General features: G+C 38.4%; 1 protein-coding gene across 4 annotated transcripts in view; it reads right to left on the bottom strand.

The window, feature by feature from the left end:
* The window catches only part of cep350 (centrosomal protein 350), a 277,088-nt gene that overhangs the window by 145,319 nt on the left and 109,991 nt on the right, over positions 1-21,778 (bottom strand). For all 4 annotated transcript variants that reach the window (XM_073063710.1, XM_073063706.1, XM_073063707.1 and 1 more), the window contains exon 11: positions 14,176-14,297. In XM_073063710.1, the coding sequence (XP_072919811.1) occupies positions 14,176-14,297 (122 nt within the window). The remainder of the gene's footprint in view (positions 1-14,175; positions 14,298-21,778) is intronic.

Here is a 21,778-nt window from a genome sequence, read left to right as displayed (position 1 = left end):
CTGTGTTCGTTTTGGAAGAGAGACAACCAACACCGGATTATAGTGAAGCGTGGCTTTATTGCAGAACGCGTTCTGCCTTCCCCTTACATTCTGCTCTTATTTATACCCCTTTTTCCCCCAAACCAAACCCTCGCTACACATATTTGGTAAGGCTAAACTTTGTTATACCTATTTGGTAACATCGGACACTTGTGTCCTTATTGGCCTGATACCATTCACTCACGAGTTTTCCTGTTTTTTTGTTTACTGAATCGCTAGCAGTTTCGGTGCAGCGGAATCCTCAGTTTCGCTCCCTCCCTCCCTTGTACTGCTGTCTCCTAATATCACGTGAGCCACTCCTGACCTGAAGCGGCAGTCCCAAATTAACCCTAACACACGTGAGGATTTTTTAAACTTTTAATTAAATCCGTATGGTAACATAAACAAATACATATTGCAAATGCTTTTTTTCGAACCGTGCCTGTAACACGGCTACTTTTAAAATACATACCTATCGGTAACACACAAATTACCGGTAGGTACGTTGCGTATACTTTTTTACTGAACAGTGCATGAACAACATTCCAACATCTCCTAACGACTGGTTAAAAAAAAAATATATACTGCAGCCTACCAGGAAAAGTTATTGATCGCCTTCTTCATCTTCCTCCTGCGCACTAAAACCATCAAAGTCCTCTTCTTCAGTGTCCGAATTGAACAACCTCAGGATCTCATCACTCACTTCAGTCTCTTCGTTGTCGCTCTCACTTGAGCGCACGCGATCCTCTTCATCACGCAGCAGTCCAGCCTTTCGAAACCCGTTGGTGATGGTGGATGTTGTGACATGGCTCCAAGCATTTAGGATCCACTGGCAGACTTGAGTTAAAGATGCTCTTCGCATGTGGCCTGTTTTGGTAAAGGATTTCTCGCCGCTCGTCATCCAAGTCTCCCACTCAATGCGTAGTGCCACTTTAAATGCCCGGTTCACGCTGATGTCCAGTGGCTGCAAATACTTCGTGGTGCCCCCAGGAATCACAGCTGGAATTGAGTTTGTACTCTTGATGGCAGCTTTCACTGAATCTGTTATATGAGCCCTCATGCTGTCCATAATGAGCAACGCTTTTTTTATGTGAAAAAATCCCCCCGGTCGCTTGGCGTAGCACTCTCTGAGCCAATCCTTCATTAGACTCTCCATCATCCAACCTTTCTTATTGACTTTCACCATGATTTCTTTTGGGAATTTTTCCTTTGGCATTGTCAGCCGCTTAAAAATCACCATCGGTGGAAGCTTTAGTCCGGATGCTGTGCAGCTCAGAACACAAGTAAAATGCGTTCTCTCATGGCCACTTGTTTTCAGTATGATGGACGAGTCATCTTTTTTATTAACAGTCCGAGTGAGAGGCAGGTCAAACGTCAAAGGTACTTCATCCATATTTATGATTTCATCTGGCCCGATGGAATTCTCCGCTATCTTTGTTTGAGTGAATGTGCGGAAGTTAGCAAGTTTTTCCTCATGGTCGGGAGGGAGCTGCTGACACAGAGTCGTGCGTACCCTGACGGACAGGCCTTTTCGTCTCATAAATCTAAAACACCACGATGGCCCACCTCTAAAATCTTCGATTTTCATTTTGGTGGCGATTGCTTTAGCCTTCAGTCTGATTTGCACGGTGGAAACACCGCGGCCGCCTACTCTCTGTGTGTTAACCCAGTCTTCAAGAAAGTTTTCAAGTTCGGGCCATCTGCTGTGATTACCTCTGAAAGCTTTTGTCGTCTTTTTGCATTGATTCAGTTCTTCGCGCTGGCGTCTCCACCTTCTCACCATCGATTCATTTATGCCAAGATTACGTGCAGCAGCTCGATTTCCTTCTTCAACCGCCAGATTGATTGCCTTTAACTTAAAAGCTGCATCATATGCTTTTCTTCGAGTGTTTTCCATGTTGATGAGGGTGAGTACAAATGGCTGATTTACAATAATTTGTGAAAGTGCGCTTGATTTATCGTACAATTTCATTGGACCTCTGTGAACTACTCATCAATTTTATTGGTCTACTGTTACGAGGCAAAATGTTTTTGGCGGCATGAAAAAAAACCATGTATTAGCCGCACTGTAGTAAAAGCCGCAGTGTTCAATGCTGTTCAAAGCATGGGAAAAAAGTAGCGGCTTATAATCCGACATCTACGGTAATTCATTTTGAATGCACTAAAATGTGCAAATCCATACTGAATCAGAAATTCTAATTCTCTTAGCATACGCATCTGTAATAGGAATGTACCAGCTAATTACCCAAGGTAAACACAGGGGCCAAGGCTAAAGTAAGGGTCAACAACAGCTAATAGTTTTCTTATAGATGTTTGTGTGAACTCCACACCTGAAGTTTGACCTCTTTTTGCTTGAAGTTTTGCTTCCGCCTTTGCAAAAAAAAAATTAAGACATCTTGAACTTGCAAGGGTATGGTTTTAAAGCCAGCATGCGACAATCAGAAAACAATTTATTATCATGAATGCTGCAATCCTTAAGGGGTCTGAATTGCGACACAGAAACATTGAAACATGCTGGGGGTGGGAAACGAACTGAAGAGACGAAGGAAGTTGGCTCACAAGAAAATGGAAGCAGGGAAGATGTTTTGGACTGCAGGCACGAATGAAACACAGAGGCCTTAGACCCCACTTCCGACAAACCTATTGGTAAATGTACAGTCTCTGGAAAATAAAATTCAAGACTAGAATTGCTGGGGGGGTGGGAACCAAACTGAAGAGACAGGAAGGGGCAGTTGGCTCACAAATAGAGAAAGCTTGTAGGCAGTATGAGAGGGAGAATGGGCAGGTGATAGAGAGTGGATACGCTCAGACTGATGGCTTTTGTGTCTATTTTAATGCAAGAAGCATCATGAACAAAGTGGATGAGCATAGAGCATGGATCAGTACTTGGAGCTATGATGTTGTGGTCATTACAGAGACTTGGATGGCTCAGGGGCAGGAATGGCTAATTTGAGTGCCAGGCTTTAGATGTTTCAGAAAGGACAGGGAGGGAGGAGGGAGGCAAAAGAGGTGGGGGTGTGACACTATTGATCAGAGATAGTGTCACAGTTGCAGAAAAGGAGGAAGTCATGGAGGGATTGTCTACTGAGTCTCTGGCTGGAAGTTAGGAACATGAAAGGGTCAATAACTCTACTGAGTGTTTTTTTTTATATAGACCACTCAATAGTAACAAGGACATTAAGGAACAGATAGGGAGACAGATTCTGGAAAGGTGTAATAGTAACAGGGTCGTCATGGTGGGAGATTTTAATTTACCAAATATTAATTGGCAGCTTCCTAGAGCAAGGGGTTTAGATGGGGTGGAGTTATTAGGTGTATTCAGGAAGTTTTCACAGAAACATAGAAAACCTACAGCACAATACAGGCCCTACCTGTATTGCCGAACATGTCCCTACCTTAGAAATTACGAGGCTTACCTATAGCCCTCTATTTTTCTAAGCTCCATGTACCTATCCAAAAGTCTCTTAAAAGACCCTATTGTATCCACCTCCATCACCGTCACTAGCAGCCCATTCCACACACTCACCACTCTCTGAGTAAAAAACTTACCCCTGACATCTGCTCTGTACCTACACAATATGTAGATAAGCCTACAAGAGGAGAGGCTGTACTTGATCTGGTATTGGGAAACGAACCTGGTCAGGTATCAGGTGTCTCAGTAGGAGAGCATTTTGGATATACGGTACTCATCACAATTTTATCTCCTTTACCATAGCATTGGAGAGGGATAGGAACAGACAAGTTAGGAAAGCGTTTAATTGGAGTAAGGGGAAATATTAAGTAATCAGGCAGGAACTTGGAAGTATAAATTGGGAACTGAGAAATGTACAGCAGAAATGTGGCAAATGTTCAGGTGATATTTGTGTGACATTCTGCATAGGTATGTTCCAATGAGACAAGGAAAGGATGGTAGGGTACAGAAACTGTGGTGAACAAAGGCTGTTGAAAATCTAGTCAATTAGAAAGGAAAAGCTTACGAAAGGTTAAAAAAAAACAAGGTAATGATAGAGATCTAGAAAATTATAAGGCAAGCAGGAAGGAGCTTAAGAATGAAATTAGGAGAGCTAGAAGGGGCCATGAGAAGACCTTGGCGAGCAGGATTAAGGAAAACCCCAAGGCATTCTACAAGTATGTGAAGAGCAAGAGGGTAAGACATGAGAGAAATACGACCAATCAAGTGTGACAGTGGAAAAGTGTGTATGGAACCGGAGGAGATAGCAGGGGTACTTAATGAATACTTTACTTCAGTATTCACTACGGAAAAGAACCTTGCTGATTGTAGGGATGACTTACAGTGGACTGAAAAGCTTGAGCATATAGACATTAAGAAAGAACATGTGCTGGAGCTTTTGGAAAGTATCAAGTAGGATAAGTCACTGGGACCGGATGAGATATACCCCAGACTACCGTGAGAGACAAGGGATAAGATTGCTGATCCTCTGGCAATGATCATTAATGGGAATGGGAGAAGTTCTGGAGGATTGGTGGATTGCAGATGTTGTTCCTTTATTCAAGAAAGAGAGTAGAGATAGAGAGTTATCCTGTAGAATTTTATAAAAAATTTGGAAAATTGCTTTCTCCATATATGTTGGAGATGTTTAAAGATTCTTTTGTGAAAAGTGATTTACCCTCTACTTTTTATGAGGCTTCTATTTCTTTAATTCTCAAAAAGGATAAAGATCCTACTGATTGTGCCTCATACAGACCTATTTCATTATTGAATGTTATTTCATTATTGAATGTTAATGCTAAGATTCTCTCAAAGATAATGGCCAATCAGTTGGAGAGTATTTTGGGTAAAATCATTTTTAAAGATCAAGCAGGCTTTATAAAGGGTCGTTATTCTTTTTCAAATGTTTGGAGACTATTTAACATTATATATTCGCCCTCTTCTAAAACTCCACAATGCGTTGTATCTTTGGATGCTGAAAAAGCATTTGATCGAGTTGAATGGAAATATTTATTTAATGTTTTAGAAAAATTTGGTTTGGTATTAATTTTAATAATTGGATTAAAATGATAGATAAAGCTCCTGTTGCTACTGTTGTCACTAATAACTGTAGGTCTCCTTTTTTTCAGCTACCATGGGGGACAAGACAAGGCTGTCCATTAAGTCCTTTGTTATTTAATATTAGAACCCCTCTTCATGAAGCCAAAAATATTCATGGGATTTTTGTGAATGAGACCATGCACAAGATCTCTCTTTATGCTGATGATTTATTTGGTATATATATCTAAGCCTGAATAATCTATTCCTGCTTTGCTAAAATTATTTGACAAATTTGGAGATTTTTCAGGAGATAAAATAAATTTTAATAAGAGTGAATTACTTCCTTTAAATTAATCTGTCTCTATATATGATAATATTCCTTTTAAAGTTATGGATTCTTTTAGATATTTAGGTGTCATAATTACTATAAAAAAAAGGATCTTTATAAAGCCAATATTTGTAAAGTCCTCCTTTAGTGGACTCTATGAAGTACTCATTTAGTAGATGGAGCCCACTTACATTTTCACTTGTTGGTCGTATTCATGTAGTTGAAATGATGATTTTACCAAAATTTTTATATTTATTTCAGACTATTCCTGTTTTTTTGACTAAGAAGTTTTTTGATCGGATTGATTCTATTATTCTATCTTTTATTTGGGATAATAAAAGACCAAGAATTAGTAAATGTCATTTACAAAAGTTGAAAAAGGATGGCGGTCTTGCTTTGCCTAATCTAAGAATGTATTATTGGGCTGTTAATTTGCGATATATGTCCTTTTGGTTATATTGGGGTGATAGAGATGATCGGTCAATATGGGTAGACCTGGAACTGAGAGCTGTGAAACAGTTTTATTTAACTTCGTTATTAGCAGTTGCTCTACCTATACAATTAGCTAAAGTTGCTAATTTAAACCTATATCCTGTGGTTAAGCACACTTTACAAATTTGGCTCCAGTTCCGCAATTTTTTTAATCTTAAAAAATTTAAACTTTGTAGTATAATTTATCGTAATTACTTTTTTAAACCTTCCTGGAGTGATCCAATTTTTTTACTTTGGAAAAATAAAGGTATTAATTCTTTTTTGGATTTATTTAAAGAAGGCAGATTGATGTCTTTTAAACAATTAGTCGACAAATATTCTCTCTCATATTCACACTTTTTACAATACCTTCAAGTCCGACTTTACAAAAATATTTAAGTAATTTTCCTTACATATTGGAGGCTGACTTGTTAGATACTATTATGAATATGAACCCTTCGATGAAAGGTTCCATTGGAAGAAATTATAATTTATTAATGCAATGGGATAAGCGTCCTTTACTTAAGATTAAACAGGATTAGGAGAAGGGACTCAATTTGACTTTTATATGGGAGGACTGGACGCAGATTCTGAAGCTGGTTAACTTTTCTTCGATCTGTGCTAGTCATTCACTGATTCAATTTAAAATTGTACATCGTTACCATTTGATGAAGGAGAGACTTTTTAAAATATTTCCCAATGTTGACAAGTATTGTGATAGATGTAAAACAGAGATAGCTATACTGACACATACGTTCTGGTCATGTTCTATATTAAAATAGTTTGGAAGTCAGTCTTTTTGACAATTTCTAAAGCACTCAGAATCAATCTACAACCTAATAAATTGACTGTGCTTTTTGGAATAATTCCTCAAAATATACATGGTATTTCTGTGTCTGACCAACATGTTATTGTGTTTGTTACATTGATAGCTAGGAGGGCCATCTTGTTGAAATGGAAGGATATATCAGCTCCTACTTTGTCACAATGGTTCTCTCAAGTGATGCTGTGTCTTAGCTTGGAGAAAATTAGAAGTCGAACCTTTGAACCTTTATTTGATTTTGAGAACCTCATTTGCTTGTTATTATCATTTCAGTTAACTGATAGATTTCCTCTACGATCTAAGTGTAATTTTTTTTGATATATCTTTTTTTCTTGTTGGCAGTTTGATGTTTAGTTTTAGAAGCTTTCTGTATGACACATGGCTCCAGGGTTGTACCCCCAATGGGTTGCTTTTTTTTCCTCACTTTTCTTGCTTAGTAGGGGTTTTTTATTCACAAAATTTTCAATCTTTAAGATAATTAAAGATAATAAAAAAAGTTAAAAAAAGTAAAAAAGAAGAAAATTTAAATCACATGAAAATATTGAATGAAAGGTTGCTCGGTTTGCTCAAATTCAAAAGATGTTTCAAACGTCCAACTTCTAATTTTCTCCAAGCTTAAACACAACATAATGGAGGAGAGCCAAAAAAAAAAGTAGGTGGATTAGGATCTTTCCAATACAACAAAATAGCTCTCCTAGCCAATAAAGTTGAAAAAGCTATAATATGTTGAGCGGAAGCAGAAACATTTCCTGCTTCCTTTGGAGTGATCCCAAAGATTGCCGTAAGTGAATTAGGTTGTAGGTCCAAACCTATGACGTTGGATAACGTTCTAAAAACATCTCTCCAAAAATTATTTAACTTTATACAAGACCAAAACATATGAGTTAAGGTAGTCACCTCAGCATTACATCTATCACAGGTGGGATTTATACTAGAAAAAATATGCGCTACTTTCTTTTTTGACATATGCGCCCTGCGTACTACCTTGAACTGAATCAAGTAGTGATAGGCGCAGATGGATGAATTGTTAACTAAATGATAAATTTTATTCCATGGATCACCTGAAAGTGACTGCTGAAGTTCCAATTCCCAAGCACATTTAACCTTATCATTAGACATCATTCGTAAATTCATAAGCCGTTTATATATAATGGCTATCAATCCTTTTTGAGATGGTTTAAGCTGTAAAATAACATCTATCATATTTGGTAAATGAGCAAATGGATAATTCGGTAATTAATCTCGTAGAAAATTCCTAACTTGTAAATATCTAAAAATTGTGCGTTAGATATATCATAGTTATCCACTAGCTGCAAAATAGACACTAAACAGTTCTCTAAAAACAAATTTTAAAAAGTTTTTATTCCCTTAGTTTTCCATAATAAAAAGGCCTCATCCAGAATTAATGGTTTTAAAAAAGTTAAAATGGATATTACTAGAGAGAACAGTTATTCAAATCAAAAAGTCTGTGAAACTAAAACCAAATTTTTAATGTATGTCTAACAATGGGACTAAAATCTTGTCTACCAATCCTAGAAAACAAAAAAAGGAAGAGGAGCTCCCAGTAAAGAAGCCAAAAAAAAACCCCTTACCGAGCTCTCCTCCAAACGCAACCATAAAGGTTATTATCTATATTGTAAATCCAAAAAATAATACAATGAATATTAATAGCCCAATAGTAAAATCTGAAGTTTGGTAACCTCAATCCTCCAACTTTTTTTGATTTTTGCAATAAAGGTTTACTCAACCTAGAACTCTTATTATTCCAGATATATGACAGGATCACAGGATCTATTCTATCAAAGAACGTTTTTGGGACAAAAGATGGAACAGCTTGAAACATATATAGAAATTTCAGTAAAATTACCATTTTTATAGCATTTATTCGACTAATTAACGACATCGTCATAGGTGACCATTTAGAAAGCATTTGTTTTGTATAATCAATTAGAAGAAAATTATACTTATATAGATTTTTAAAATTTTTAGTAATTTTAATACCAAAACAGGTAAAGTAATTTTTAGCAATATTAAAAGGTATTTGATCATAACAATCAGAATAATTATTAATAGCAAAAATTCACTTTTATGTAAATTTATTTTATATCCAGAGAAAATACTGAATTCAGTAAATGTGGATATCAGAGGGAATAGATTTCTTAGGGTCTGAAATATAAACTAATAAATCATCTGCGTATAACGAAACCTTACATAATTTATCCCCTCTCTTAATACCTTGAACAGAGTTAGAATCCCTAAGAGCAATAGCAAGTGGTTCTAAAAGGGAATCTGTTCTGGAACTCCTCCGTGATTTTTATAAATCACCTGGATGGGAAAGTGGAGGGATGGGTTAGTAAATTTGCTAATGACACAAAGCTTGGGGGTGTTGTGGATAGTGTGGAGGTCTGTCACAGGTTACAGCGGGACATCGATAGGATGCAAGACTGGGCTGAGAAGTGGCAGATGGAGTTCAACTCAGACGAGTGTGAGGTGGTTCATTTTGATAGGTCAAATATGATGGCAGAATACAGTATTAATGTTAAGACTCTTGGCAGTGTGGAGGATCAGAGGGATCTTCAAGTCTGAGTCCATAGGATATTCAAAGCTGCTGCGCAGCTTGACTCTGTGGTTAAAAAAGCATACGGTGCATTGGCCTTCATCAGCAGCGAAATGTAATGTTACAGCTTTATAGGACCCTGGTCAGACCCCACTTGGAGTACTGTGCTCAGTTCAGGTCACCTGACTACAGGAAGGATGTGGAAACTATAGAAAGGGTGCAGAGGAGATTTACAAGGATGCTGCCTGGATTGGGGAGCATGTCCTATGATAATAGTTCGAGTGAACTTGGCGTTTTCTCCTTGGAACGATGGAGGATGAGAGGTGACGTGATAGAGGTATACAAGATGATGAGAGGCATTGATTGTGTGAATAGTCAGAGGCTCTTTCCCAGGACTGAAATGGCTAACATGAGAGGGCACAGTTTTAAGGTGCTTGGAAGCAGGTACAGAGGAGATGTCAGGGCAAGTTTGTGTTTTTTTTTAAAATGCAGAAGGTGGTGAGTGCATGGAATGGGCTGCTGATGACGGTGGTGGAGGCGGATACAATAGGTCTTTTAAGAGACTTTTGGATAGGTACGTGGAGCTTAGAAAAATAGAGGGCTATGAGTAACCCTGGGCAATTTCTAAAATAAGTTAATGTTCAGCACAGCATTGTGGGCCGAAGGGCCTGTATTATGCTGTAGATTTTCTATGCTTCTATGCTTGTTTTGCATATTGGGTGCTTGATGGACTTCTTGATAAAAAAAAAAGAGTTCTACTGGGTTTCTTTGTTTTGTGGCTGCATACAAGAAGTCTTAAGGTTTCTTAAGGAATTTATTATTTTTTTTAATGCGATGGAGCTGGGAATAGGCCCTTCCAGCCCTTTGAGTTGAACTGCCCAGCAAACCTGATTTTACCCTAGCCTAACCACAGGACAATTTTTACAATGACCAATTAAACCTCCTAACTGGCACGTCTTTGGACTGTAAAAGGAAACTGGAGCACCAGGAGAAAACACACACATTCCAAAGAAAAGACGTACAGACTCCTTACAGATGACATCGGAATTGAACTCTGAATTCTGTCACCCCAAATGTAATAGTGGAGCGCTAATCACTGTGCTACCGTGGCATCCCATATTTACAGTTGATTAGAGCATTTTCCATTCTACCTTATAGTCTGGGCAGTAAATGAAAGACATGTTCTTGCATCCTACTGCTTTATAAGCACATCCTGATGTGAAATCCCTTTTTTGTCAATAATAACTAACAACAATGCCTCCTACTGAAAACCCTTAAAAGATGACAATGACCACCCAGAAAACAGGATACCAAACTTCTTTTTATATATAAAACTGTTTTATCATCATCTCTATATAATTAGAGCAAACAAAAATAAAAATAGGCATTTCTCTCCACTCTTAGTCATAGAGCACTACAGCACCGAAACAGGTCTTTCAGCCCTTCTGGGCCATGCCAACCTGATTTCCTAACTAGTTCCATCACCCCACATCTGGACCATAGCCCTCCATACCCTCTCATCTATGTACCAATCCAAACTTATCTAGATTTAAATGTTGCAATAGAACCTGCTCACGCCACCCTATAAGTGAGGATGTATTCACCTTTCACCCTAAACTTATGCCCTCTAGTTCAACCCTCACCCAACGGCATGGGGAAAGCCTGCATTTGCTCTATCTATACCCCTCAATTTTGTAATCCTCCCCTCATTCTGCTACACTCCAGGGAATGAAGTATTAAACTATTGAAATTTTCCCTATAACTCAGGTCCTCAAATCCCGGCAACATCCTTGTACATTTTCTTTGCTCTCTTTCAGGTTTATTGACATCCATCCTGTATGTGATGACCAGAACTACACACAATACTCCAAATTAGGTCTCACCAAAATCTTATACAACTTCAACATAACATCCCAACTCCTGTACTCAATTCCAAACAACAGAAAATCCGCATATTCTAGAAATCCGAGCAATCGACTGTACTCTTTTCCTAAATGCTGTCTGGCCTGCTGAGTTCCTCCAGTATTTTGTGTGTGTTGCTCCTGTACTCAATACTCTGATTTATATAGGCCAATGCTCCATAAGCTCTTTTTACATCCCAATCTACCTGTTACAAGAAATTATGGATCCATATTCCAAGATCTTTTTGTTCTTCCACATACCTCAGTGCCCTACTCTTCATTATGTAAGCCATACCCTGGTTGGTCTTGCCAAGGTGGAAAACATCACCCATATCTGCCTTAAAATCCATCTGTCATTTCTCAGCACATTTTTCCAGCTGGTCCAGATCACTATGCAAGCTTTGCTAACGTTCCTCACTGTCCACATTCTCCCCCACTGGTGATGTCATCCAAAAATTTGCTCATCCAATTCATCGCGTTATCTAAATCTTTAATATAAATGATAAACAATAACAGACATAAAACCACCCCCTCTGGCACACCTTAGTTACAAGCCTCCAGTCAGAGACAACTACTGCTGCCTTCTCCTGCTAAGCCAATGTTGAATTCCACTTATGTCATCCTGAATACTAAGCAACAAACCTTCTGGACCAGCCTCCCATGCAGGACTTTGTCAAAGGCTTTGTAAAGACCTAAATAATGTAAGTTATTAATTTCATCAAATATTCTGAAGATTACAGTCAGATATTTTCATTAAATAGTTGCAGCATAAAGTTTTATGCCATTTACAAATGTAAAGCCCTAAAGTGGAAGAATTTTTAATGTAACTGTGTTGTTAACAATCAGTGGAATAAAACTAACTTTCAGTGAGACTTGCTATTTCTAAAGATGAGAACATTTGGGAAAGCAACGACAACAAAGCAGTGTACTTTTAAGGGATTATTGGGGTTTATCATGTTCCATCTCAATTCAAGCAAAATTGCTGCAAAGAAAAAGTGAGTAAAGAAGAATAATGGCTTAGATCAGAGAAGCTGGGAAATATGCAAAGCAGGATGGCCTGTGAGGAAGTTTTGTAAGTTCTGTAAGTTTACAGAGTAAACTAACTAGAATTCTTCAGCCTTGGAAGCATCTTAGAAAGCCAAGTGTCTCAATCTTAAATACAGTCGGCCCTCCTTATCCGTGGGGGATTGGTTCTCGGGACCCCCCTTGGATACCAAAAGACATGGATGCTCAAGTCTCAACTTAACCTGTCTCAATGCGGTGGTCTTTAGGACCCAGCGGAACCCCAGACCTTATTTAACCTATATCCGTGTGGTGGACTTTAGGACCTGGCGCAGCTCTGAATCCGCAGGGTTTCTGTTCACGAAAATGATCACGATTACGATTGAAAATAAAGTGGAAGAAATAAAGCGATTAGAAAGAGGTGAAATGCCATCGGTCATTGGAAAAGCGTTAGACTGCAGTCTGTCAACAATCGGAACAATTTTAATGGAGCTTTTGAAAGGCCCTGCCCCGATGAGAACTACAATTATTACTAAGCAATGCAGTGGTTCAATTATTGAAATACATATGTTTAAGAGTTTTATATGCATAGAAAGGTAAAATATATGCTATATACTAAGACAAACGTTTTACTGAGGCTACATAATACCGGATGTACCTGTTCCAACTTCAAATCCAACTTAAAAGACAGACTCAGGAACGGAACTCGTTCATAGCCCGGGGACTGCCTGTACTTTTAAATCATCTCTAGATTACTTATAATACCTAATACAATGTAAATGCTATGTAAATAGTTGTAATACTGTATTGTTTAGGGAAAAATGACAAAAAAAAATCTGTACATGCTCAAAACAATGAGTGCTGGAGAGAGAACTTCCGGGTTTTCCTGGTCCGCGATTGGTTGAATCTGCGCATGCGGAATCCGCGGATAAGGAGGGCCAACTGTACCCTGACAAATTGCCCTGTTGCCCTTGATTGGCAAAGAACCTTGTACTTGGTCACATTCAACAATCAGGTGGCTGCTGCAATAGGCAACAGATTGTTGAGATTGGCACTATTTCTTTATATGGTAAATTAAAATTAAATCAAATTCAAGTTTTATTATCATTCAACCATACATGAATACAACCGAATGAAACAGTGTTCCTCTGGGACCAAGATGCAAAATATACACAGCACATTCAAAGTAGCAAGCACATACATAGTCATGCAAAAAACATATATATAGCCCAAGACCCTGAGAGACATGTCCTGAAAATTGATGGTGCAATTCCCAGCAGTGCACAAACATATACACACAATCTAGCCTGATATTCCACTGATCAAACACTGGAGGGCAGCACCAACGGGAGAGACCAGCCCCCAATCGAGCACAAATGCTGTGCTACATCGCCTCCGGCGTCTCCTCTCCTATACTACTGCAGCAGGCAAGTCCGGGGCTTGAGGCTTGCTACAACCATGGCCATGCAGCTCCCACGCCACCTACCAAACAGGCTTGCAGCATCTTATATTATCAACGTCCAACACTGTCTTGCAAGCGCAAGGGAAATGCCCAAGGCAATCACCCATGGTTACATTGCACACCAATTTCACACATCAACTCTGATGCCTTTCTGTAGCACGCAGCAACATGGTCTACACACTCAGTTCAGCACCTCCGCCAATGAGCTGCTCACTGGTGGGGGTAGACCTGCAGTACCGAAGTTCTTTGAGTCCAGCATAGTCTTGCGATGGGAAAAAAATATTTAACAATGCCCCCAAGAGACCACACTGTCTATACACCACCATCTTATTGGAACTCAAGACATTATGCTAGTGGCAGAGAACAGGCACACAAATTAATGGGAAAGAGGCATTTGTTTTGCATTGTTGATTTGCAGATTAAATCAGGGGCTAAAAATTTAAAGAAACGAAAATATTTGAAGAACATTTGAACATCAAGGGTATGAGTGGCGATTACGAGTTCCTAATCTTAACTCTTCCTTCCATAAATGGTTATGCACAATATAACTGTGGGTTAAGAAGATTGAATCTAATTAAAAGAAGCACTGTTTGAAATTTGCTCATGTGCAAACTGAGTCTTACCTGCCTGGAGGCTGATGAGATTCGGACAGAGACATGTCACTGCTCGATGAGGCACTAAGAGGGCGATCCTGTCCCTTGTTCTCTTTGTCAGATTCTCCTGAAGGCTGATAGATGACTTTTGGCTGAAAAAAAAGTGAACAGAAAACAATTACAGAGGCCAAACAATATTGGAGAAAAAAATCAGCTATTAATAGCATGTGACTTAATATGTTTGCAAAGAAAATTCTGCACTCAACCTGCTTGGCCATCCATTACCAAATTTTGTTGGTTCACATCAAGAGCCTTGTGAATGATCTGTGAATGTGATTTAGTAGAACTGAGATCGCCTATTCTGCTAACTCAAACACTATCCTTCAAGATCCACCCACACATTTTAAATTAGAATATTAAAGTGCTCCAAACCAAACCTAAACCCTGATCTTTAGTTTAGAGTTTTAAATTAATTTAGTGACACATCTCCTGCTCTCAATGAAAACTGTAAACTTACACCAAGTGTTTCCTCTTCCCCACAAAGCTCTTGTATGTATAGCTTGCATCCTAAATCTTAGAAGGAAGGAGCGTCAGAGCTAGTGTGGTGCAGCATCCTGGCTAGAGCTGGACACCTCCTCCTTCTCAGTGTTCACTCAGCAGTCGAGTTTTTGACTCTTCTCTTGCATGATTGTGATACCATTGTGCTTGCTATCGTGTGTGTGTTCTGTGTTGTGTGTGACTGTTGGTATTGTATTTTGCACCTTGACCACAGAATAACATTGTTTCATTTGGCTATACAGTATTCACGAGTATTCATGTACAGTGGTGCTAGTAAGTTTAAAATCCTGTAGATTTTTAACTATTTCTGCATACATATGACCTAAAATGTGATCAGATCTTCACACAAGTCCTAAAACTAGATAAAAAGAACCCAATTAAATAAATAACAAAAAACATTATACCTGCTCATTTATTGAAAAAAAATCCAATACAGTATTACATGTATTTATTGGAAAAAGTATGTTAACCTCTGGAGTAATGTCTTCTACACAAGTGATTTGGAGACGGGTTTTCTAATCAATGAGATGTGATTGGAGGTGTGGGTTGAAAAGGTGCCTTACTCTATATAAAAAAAAAGCACAAAGTCAGTTCACTGACAGTGCCTGCTCTTCTCAAGAAAGATCTGTTTATGTGCACCATGCCTTAATCAAAACAACTTAAAAGAACTGTAGAGATGCATCGAGCTGGAAAAGGCTACAAAAGCGTTTCTACAGACTTGAGTGTTCATCAGTCAACACTAAGAGAAATTGCCCAGAAAATGGAGGAAACTCAGTACTGTTGCTACACCAACAGCACAACGTGCAATACTGATGGAGGTGAAAAAGAACCCAAGAGTGACAGCAAAAGATCTGCAGGCTTCTCTAGAACTTGCTAAAGTCTCTGTTCATGAGTCCAGTATAAGAAAAGCACTGAACAAGAATGGTGCTCATGAATGGACACCACAGAAGAAACCACTGCTCTCAAAAAAAAACTGCTGCACTTCAAGCTTGCAAAAGAATGCCTGGATGCTCTACAACACTTCTGGGACAACGTTCTGTGGACAGATGAGACAAAAGTTGAATTATGGTTTTTTTTAAGCTGAAATGCACATTGCTACGCTTGGAGTGAAAAAGAGCACTGCACACCAACAAAACTTCATCCCAACTGTGAAACATGGTGGAAGAAGCATCATGGTTTGAGGCTGTTTTTGCTGCCTCTGAGCCTGGTCAGCTTGCAATTGTTGAGGGAACAATGAATTTAAAATTGTATCAAGACATTTTACAGGAGAATGTCAAGGTAGCAGTCCATCACCTGAAGCTTAATAGAAGACGATTCAAAAGACAACAGTAAATCAACAACAGAATGGCTTAAAAAGAAGAAAATTCCTGACTTCCGGTATGGCGCAGTTACAGCCAGCAGCATAATCAGTAAGGGGCTCCCAGGTGGTCTTATTTCCCCCTAAATAAGAAACGGTTATTTAAATCGAAAAGTGGGTCTTGTAGCATGAAAGGGGGAAACAAGAGAAAGACACGAGGAAAATCACAACAAAACCCGAAGACAAGCGATAAAATACCGACTTACGGTGAGGACACTGACGTCGGCGCTAGCAACCAAGCTGAACATGAGATTATGGGGGCTGTTCATGCGAACATCATGGCCGAAATATAGGCGCTTTGTTCGGACATGAAAAAAAAGTGATACCTTGGGTTTTCTAAAGAAGGAACTGGTGGATTTTAGAGAAGAAATTAACCAGAAGTTGAATGCTATTGTTGATGATTTAAAAGAAATAACAAGCAGAGTTGAGGATATGGAGCAAAGGGTGACAGAAGTGGAGGAATGGAAGGCCGGGGAGGTTCTTTCCCGCGCACTGGAACTTCAGGAGATCATTCAAGCTTGACTAACGAACCTGGAGGCATGTTCACGCAGGAATAACATACATATCCATGGAATTTCCGAGGGGGCAGAAGGAGACAACATACAGGAATTTCTGGAAAAATTTATTAAAACAGAGTTGTCCCTTCCCAATGTCTCCCTCGGCATACAATGCTGCCATTGATTTTTTGGATCCAAACCACCACAAGGTTCCAGCCCAAGGTTTGTGGTCATCTACATTCAGGAGTATAAAATTAAAGAGTTGGTACTTCACTCTGCTTGGAAAAAACGAGAGATTTACTACGACAGGAAAAGAGTATTTTTTGATTGAACTACCCGACCAAAATACTTATGAAAGGCTTACTCCACCATCAGAAAAATGCTTAAAGAAAAGGGGCTCCGGTTCCAGACTCTTTACCCAGTCAAACTTTGAGTATTTTTTGGCACTGGATAAGTCATCTACAGTAACTCATCAGAGGTGACGGAAGACCTGAAGAACAGGGGATTTTTCCCGGACTGTCCCGGAATTGTGGCCCCCATGGCAAAACAGAGGCAGCTTTCCTGAGAGACAGCAGGTGCAAAATCTCGTCAGGAACGAGAAACATGTCTGAAACACATCCAGGACAAGCTACAGGAATATTGGCGTAACAAAGATACTGCATGTGAGCTCTCAAAAGTATAATGATAAAATATCCTTCAGCTAGGTCGGTAAAATCACATGTACCCTAACACCAAACTATAATTGACTTTGTATTAAGAACTTAAAAATAGAACATAAACGATTTTTCCTCCATAAACTCTTATGACCACAAACCTGGGAGCTGACGTTGGATTTTGTTTTTTTTTGTGCACTGTCCTGATTTCAATTATTCAGAGTCATCAACCTGCACTAGGAGGGGCCCCTTCGGGTTTAAGGGCACCCCCCGACTTTTAGTTTAGTTTAAACTTCAAAGATGGAAGTCACGTGTTGTTTATATGTTAAATGTTAGCTTGTTGTGCAGACAGAAGTTCATTTGTTTAGGTCATCTAGGGATATCTAACAATTTATCTAAACTCTTTTTTATTGGTGTGGAATGCCGTATCAAGGATACAGAGTAATCACCCTTAAAGTGAATAGGTTACAGAACCCAATCAAAAGGAGTACGGCTATAGCTACAATGAAGAGAGAAAAGCAAGATATAATTTTTTGGCAAGAAACTCACCTTTCAAAGATTGAACATGAAAAGTTAGGCAAAATGGGTTTTAAAAATTGTTAGTACTCTTCTTTTCAGAGGGGAAATACAAGAGGAATTGCAATATTAATCTCAAATAAAGTGAATTTCCAGTTTTCCTCACAGATTACAGACAAAGAAGGGTATTATTTACTGGTGAAGGGTTTTATTGATCATAAAGAAGTTACTTTACTGAATGTTTACAGACCACCAGGAAATGATAAACAGCTGATTAAGGTGGTTTTTAATATGATAGCTATGGAAACATCTGGTGTGGTAATATGTGGAAGGCACTGGAATATTCAATTACATCCTTCCCTAGACTCCTCCAATAGAACGAAAAAGATAAACACGGAAACATTACGTCAAGAAACTGCTCAAAGAAATAGGCATGATAGATATATGGAGAGTTACATCCACTTGATACACGGTTCACCTTTTTTTCTCACCTCCACACTGTGTAGTCGAGAATAGATTTTTTTTAATGTTTAATTCAGAGAGGCACAGGATTATAAAATGTGATATGGGGTAAGAGACATCTCTGACCACGCAGGGGTTTACTTAACATTGTATTTAGACAACAAACCCAAAGATACCTTGTGGAGACTTAATACTAGTCTTTTGAATGATCCCCTATGTTTAAAATACCCAAAGAAAGAGTTCAAAGATTATATGATATATAATGATAATGGAGTGGTGTCCTCCAGCACTCTGTGAGATGCTGCAAAAGCTGTTATTAGGGGTAAACTCATAAAGTGGTCAGCTCAGAAGAAAAAGGAAAAAGAGAAACAAATCAAGGACCTTATTGAAAAATAACAAATTTTGGAGAGTAAGCATATGGAGTATAATGACAGTGATGTCTTGAATCAAATTTTTGATACAAAACGAATTCTAAATAATATTTATGAAAGTGAAGTTGAGAAGAGAGCCAAGTTTATTAAACAAAATTTCTATGAGAATGGTCCCAAATCTACTAAATTACTTGCATGGAGAATACGTAAACAACAGGCTGAGAGATTTATACATAGGGTGAAAGACCTCCTGACTAATAAAATGCTTCATAGACTGGAAGATATTCAAAAATCTTTCAAAACATATGTTATATGCTCAGCTCAAAGCTGCAGAGTTAGCAGACATATCTAATTTCTTAATGTCCTTAGATTTACCATCGGTAGGAATGCAGCAAAATAAACTAATAACACAGGAGATAACAGAAGAAGAAATAGGTAAGGCTATATCAGCATTAAAAACAAAAAATCTCAGGTGCTGATGGCTATCCAGCGGAATGGTACAAAACTTTCAGAGAGATAATAATGGACTTCCGGTAAGATGGCGATTGTTTAGTTGCTCCGAACTTTTGCTCCGTTATTCTTCTTACCTTTGCACTATGTGTCTCCCTTCTTAAACCTTAGTTAGGTATTTTATTAGTTCTCTTTTACCTGCCTGCGAACACATCTATCTTTTAATGGCTACCAAAAGTACTAAAACCGGGAAAAAGGAAACTTATACGGCTTTGCCGGCTGACATTCTCGCTGTTCTGGAACAACATCGACAAGATACTTTAATGGATTTTAGAACTGAATTTAGAACTTCGTTCAACCAGCTGAATGTCAAACTGGATCAGATTAATGCCAGAGTGGATGATCATGCTGAACATTTATCTCGCATTGACGTAACTTCTGAAGATTTAAAACGCCGTGTTCAATATCTTGAAACTCTCTGCTCCAACCTAGAGGAGAAGAATAGCAAACTTTTTTCCAAAATGGTGGATTTTGAAAATCGGAGCAGACGTTGCAATCTACGAATTCTTGGTTTGCCAGAGGCCACCGAAAAGGGCTCTCCCGTTGAATTTTTTTCCAAGTTTCTCTGTGAGATTTTCGGGAAAGAATTTTTTCTGACTCCACCTGAGCTTGAAAGGGCACACATGATCTATGTTCCTCGAGCAATTCTGGGTTCCTGCCCACGGCCGATTATTTTATGCTTTCATCAATACCAGGTGAAAAACCGTTTGATGATGGAGGCACGCCGCAGAGGTACTTTTGCCTTTCAAAATACAGTCATTCGTTTTGTGGAGGATTTTGCCCCCCAGGTTCTGAAGATGCGTGCTGAGTTTAAAGGTATAATGAAAGTGCTTTTTGATCGCGGTTTCAGACCCTCTCTCCGAAATCCAGCCGATCTTCGAATTACGCTTACTACTGGAGATTATAAGTGGTTTAAATCAGTGAAGGAGGCTGAGGCGTTTGTTGGAAGTCTTCCAGCCACCTCGTCTTCTTCGGAACCAGCCTGACCTTCTAAAATGGTTGATAAGTACTTCTCGAAGTAAAACTATTTTTTCCGAACTCAGACTTTACTTGAATAATTCAGTCATTATCTATTGAAACTCTAAGGGCTGTAGTCAATCTCTCCCTGGACGGTGCGTTTTTTCTAAATAGATAATTTAAGTTTAATGTTTCCCTGCGAACTTTTAGATTTTACCTGTGTTATCTATTTTATTTTTGTATAACCTTATCTATAGAGAACTACAATTGTCTTTAACTTGTTTTGGAGGTTTGGAGGTTTTGTTGAAGGCCTCCCTGTTGGTTGATCCATAGTTTAAGTTTTGCTTTTTTTTTCTGTAAATGGTTGATAAGGACTCTCTTTAAATTTTGTAATTTCCCCCTTTTCTCCCTCCTTTTTTTTCTTTTAATCTTTTATAATTTTTCACGGGTAGGTTAGTTTTAGTTTTCTTCTGATTTTCTTTGTATTAAGTTTTATACTTCTGTTGAAGTTGTTCCTATTTATAATTTTGTTTTCTAGTGCATAAATTAGTTATTATTTGCTATATTATTTATAACGGAACTTTTGTTAACGAAACAGAACTGGAAGTCATACTTGGGTTAATTTTTTTGGTAGAGCTAGCTGCTTTTTTAGGTAGCTTTCTAATTTTGGGTTGCGGGGGGGTGGGTTCTCCAGTTCCAACACTACTTACTGTTTCTTTTGTTTTCCTTTGTTATTCAGGACATGTCTCTGTTTTGATTCTACGGATCTATGTTTACATTTTTGCTCCCAGACTGTTACTGTACTGCTTGATTTTTTATATGCCTGCTACCTTCTATGCACTAACAATTGATAATGGTTAATTCACTTAAATTTGTGAGCTGGAATGTAAAGGGATTGAATCATCCTGTTAAAAGAAGGAAGGTGTTCTCGCATATTAAACAACTCAAAGCTGACATTGCTTTCCTTCAAGAAACTCATATTCGTAGTTTTGATAATTCTCGGCTTCTGTCAAGGTGGGCGGGTCAGCATTTTCATTCATCCTTTGCTGCCAAAGCTGGGGGGGGGGGGGTTCTCCATCCTTAATAATTCAAATATTCCTTTTGAACTCCATAATAAGATATCTGATACAAATGGCCATTTTATTATTGTTTCTGGTAAATTATACAATACTAAAGTTGTACTAGCAAACCTGTATGCTCCCAATTTTGATGATGTTAATTTTTTTGAACGTTTTTTCTCCTCGCTACCAGATTTAAACTCATACTCTCTTATACTGGGTGGTGATTTCAATTGTTGGTTAGATCCTAATTTGGATCGATCGTCCCGTTACTAGACTACTTACTAAATCTGCCTTAGCTATTCGCTCTTTTCTCTCTAATTATGGTATCTCTGATATATGGCGTTTCCTTCATCCCACTGAGAGAGACTATTCTTTTTTTTCACATGTTCACCATACCTTTACTAGAATTGACTACTTTTTACTCGATAATCAACTTATTCCATTCGTCTATTCTTGTGACTATCAGAGTATACTGATTTCTGACCATGCCCCAATTACTTTGTCTTTAAATTTTCCTGGTCTCCCTCAGAGGAATAAACACTGGCGTTTTGACTCGACTTTATTATCGGATGATGATTTTCTAAAATTTATTAAGGATCAGATAACCTTTTATTTTAACACCAATACATCATCTGAAATGTCATCCCAGATTGTCTGGGATGCCATGAAAGCATACTTGTGGGGTCAAATA

Source organism: Hemitrygon akajei, chromosome 12 (genome assembly GCF_048418815.1).
Source record: "Hemitrygon akajei chromosome 12, sHemAka1.3, whole genome shotgun sequence".
NCBI classification, from domain to species: Eukaryota; Metazoa; Chordata; class Chondrichthyes; order Myliobatiformes; family Dasyatidae; genus Hemitrygon; species Hemitrygon akajei.
The sequence above is the reverse complement of the archived record's forward strand: the minus strand, read 5'-3'. Positions and strand labels throughout refer to the sequence as shown.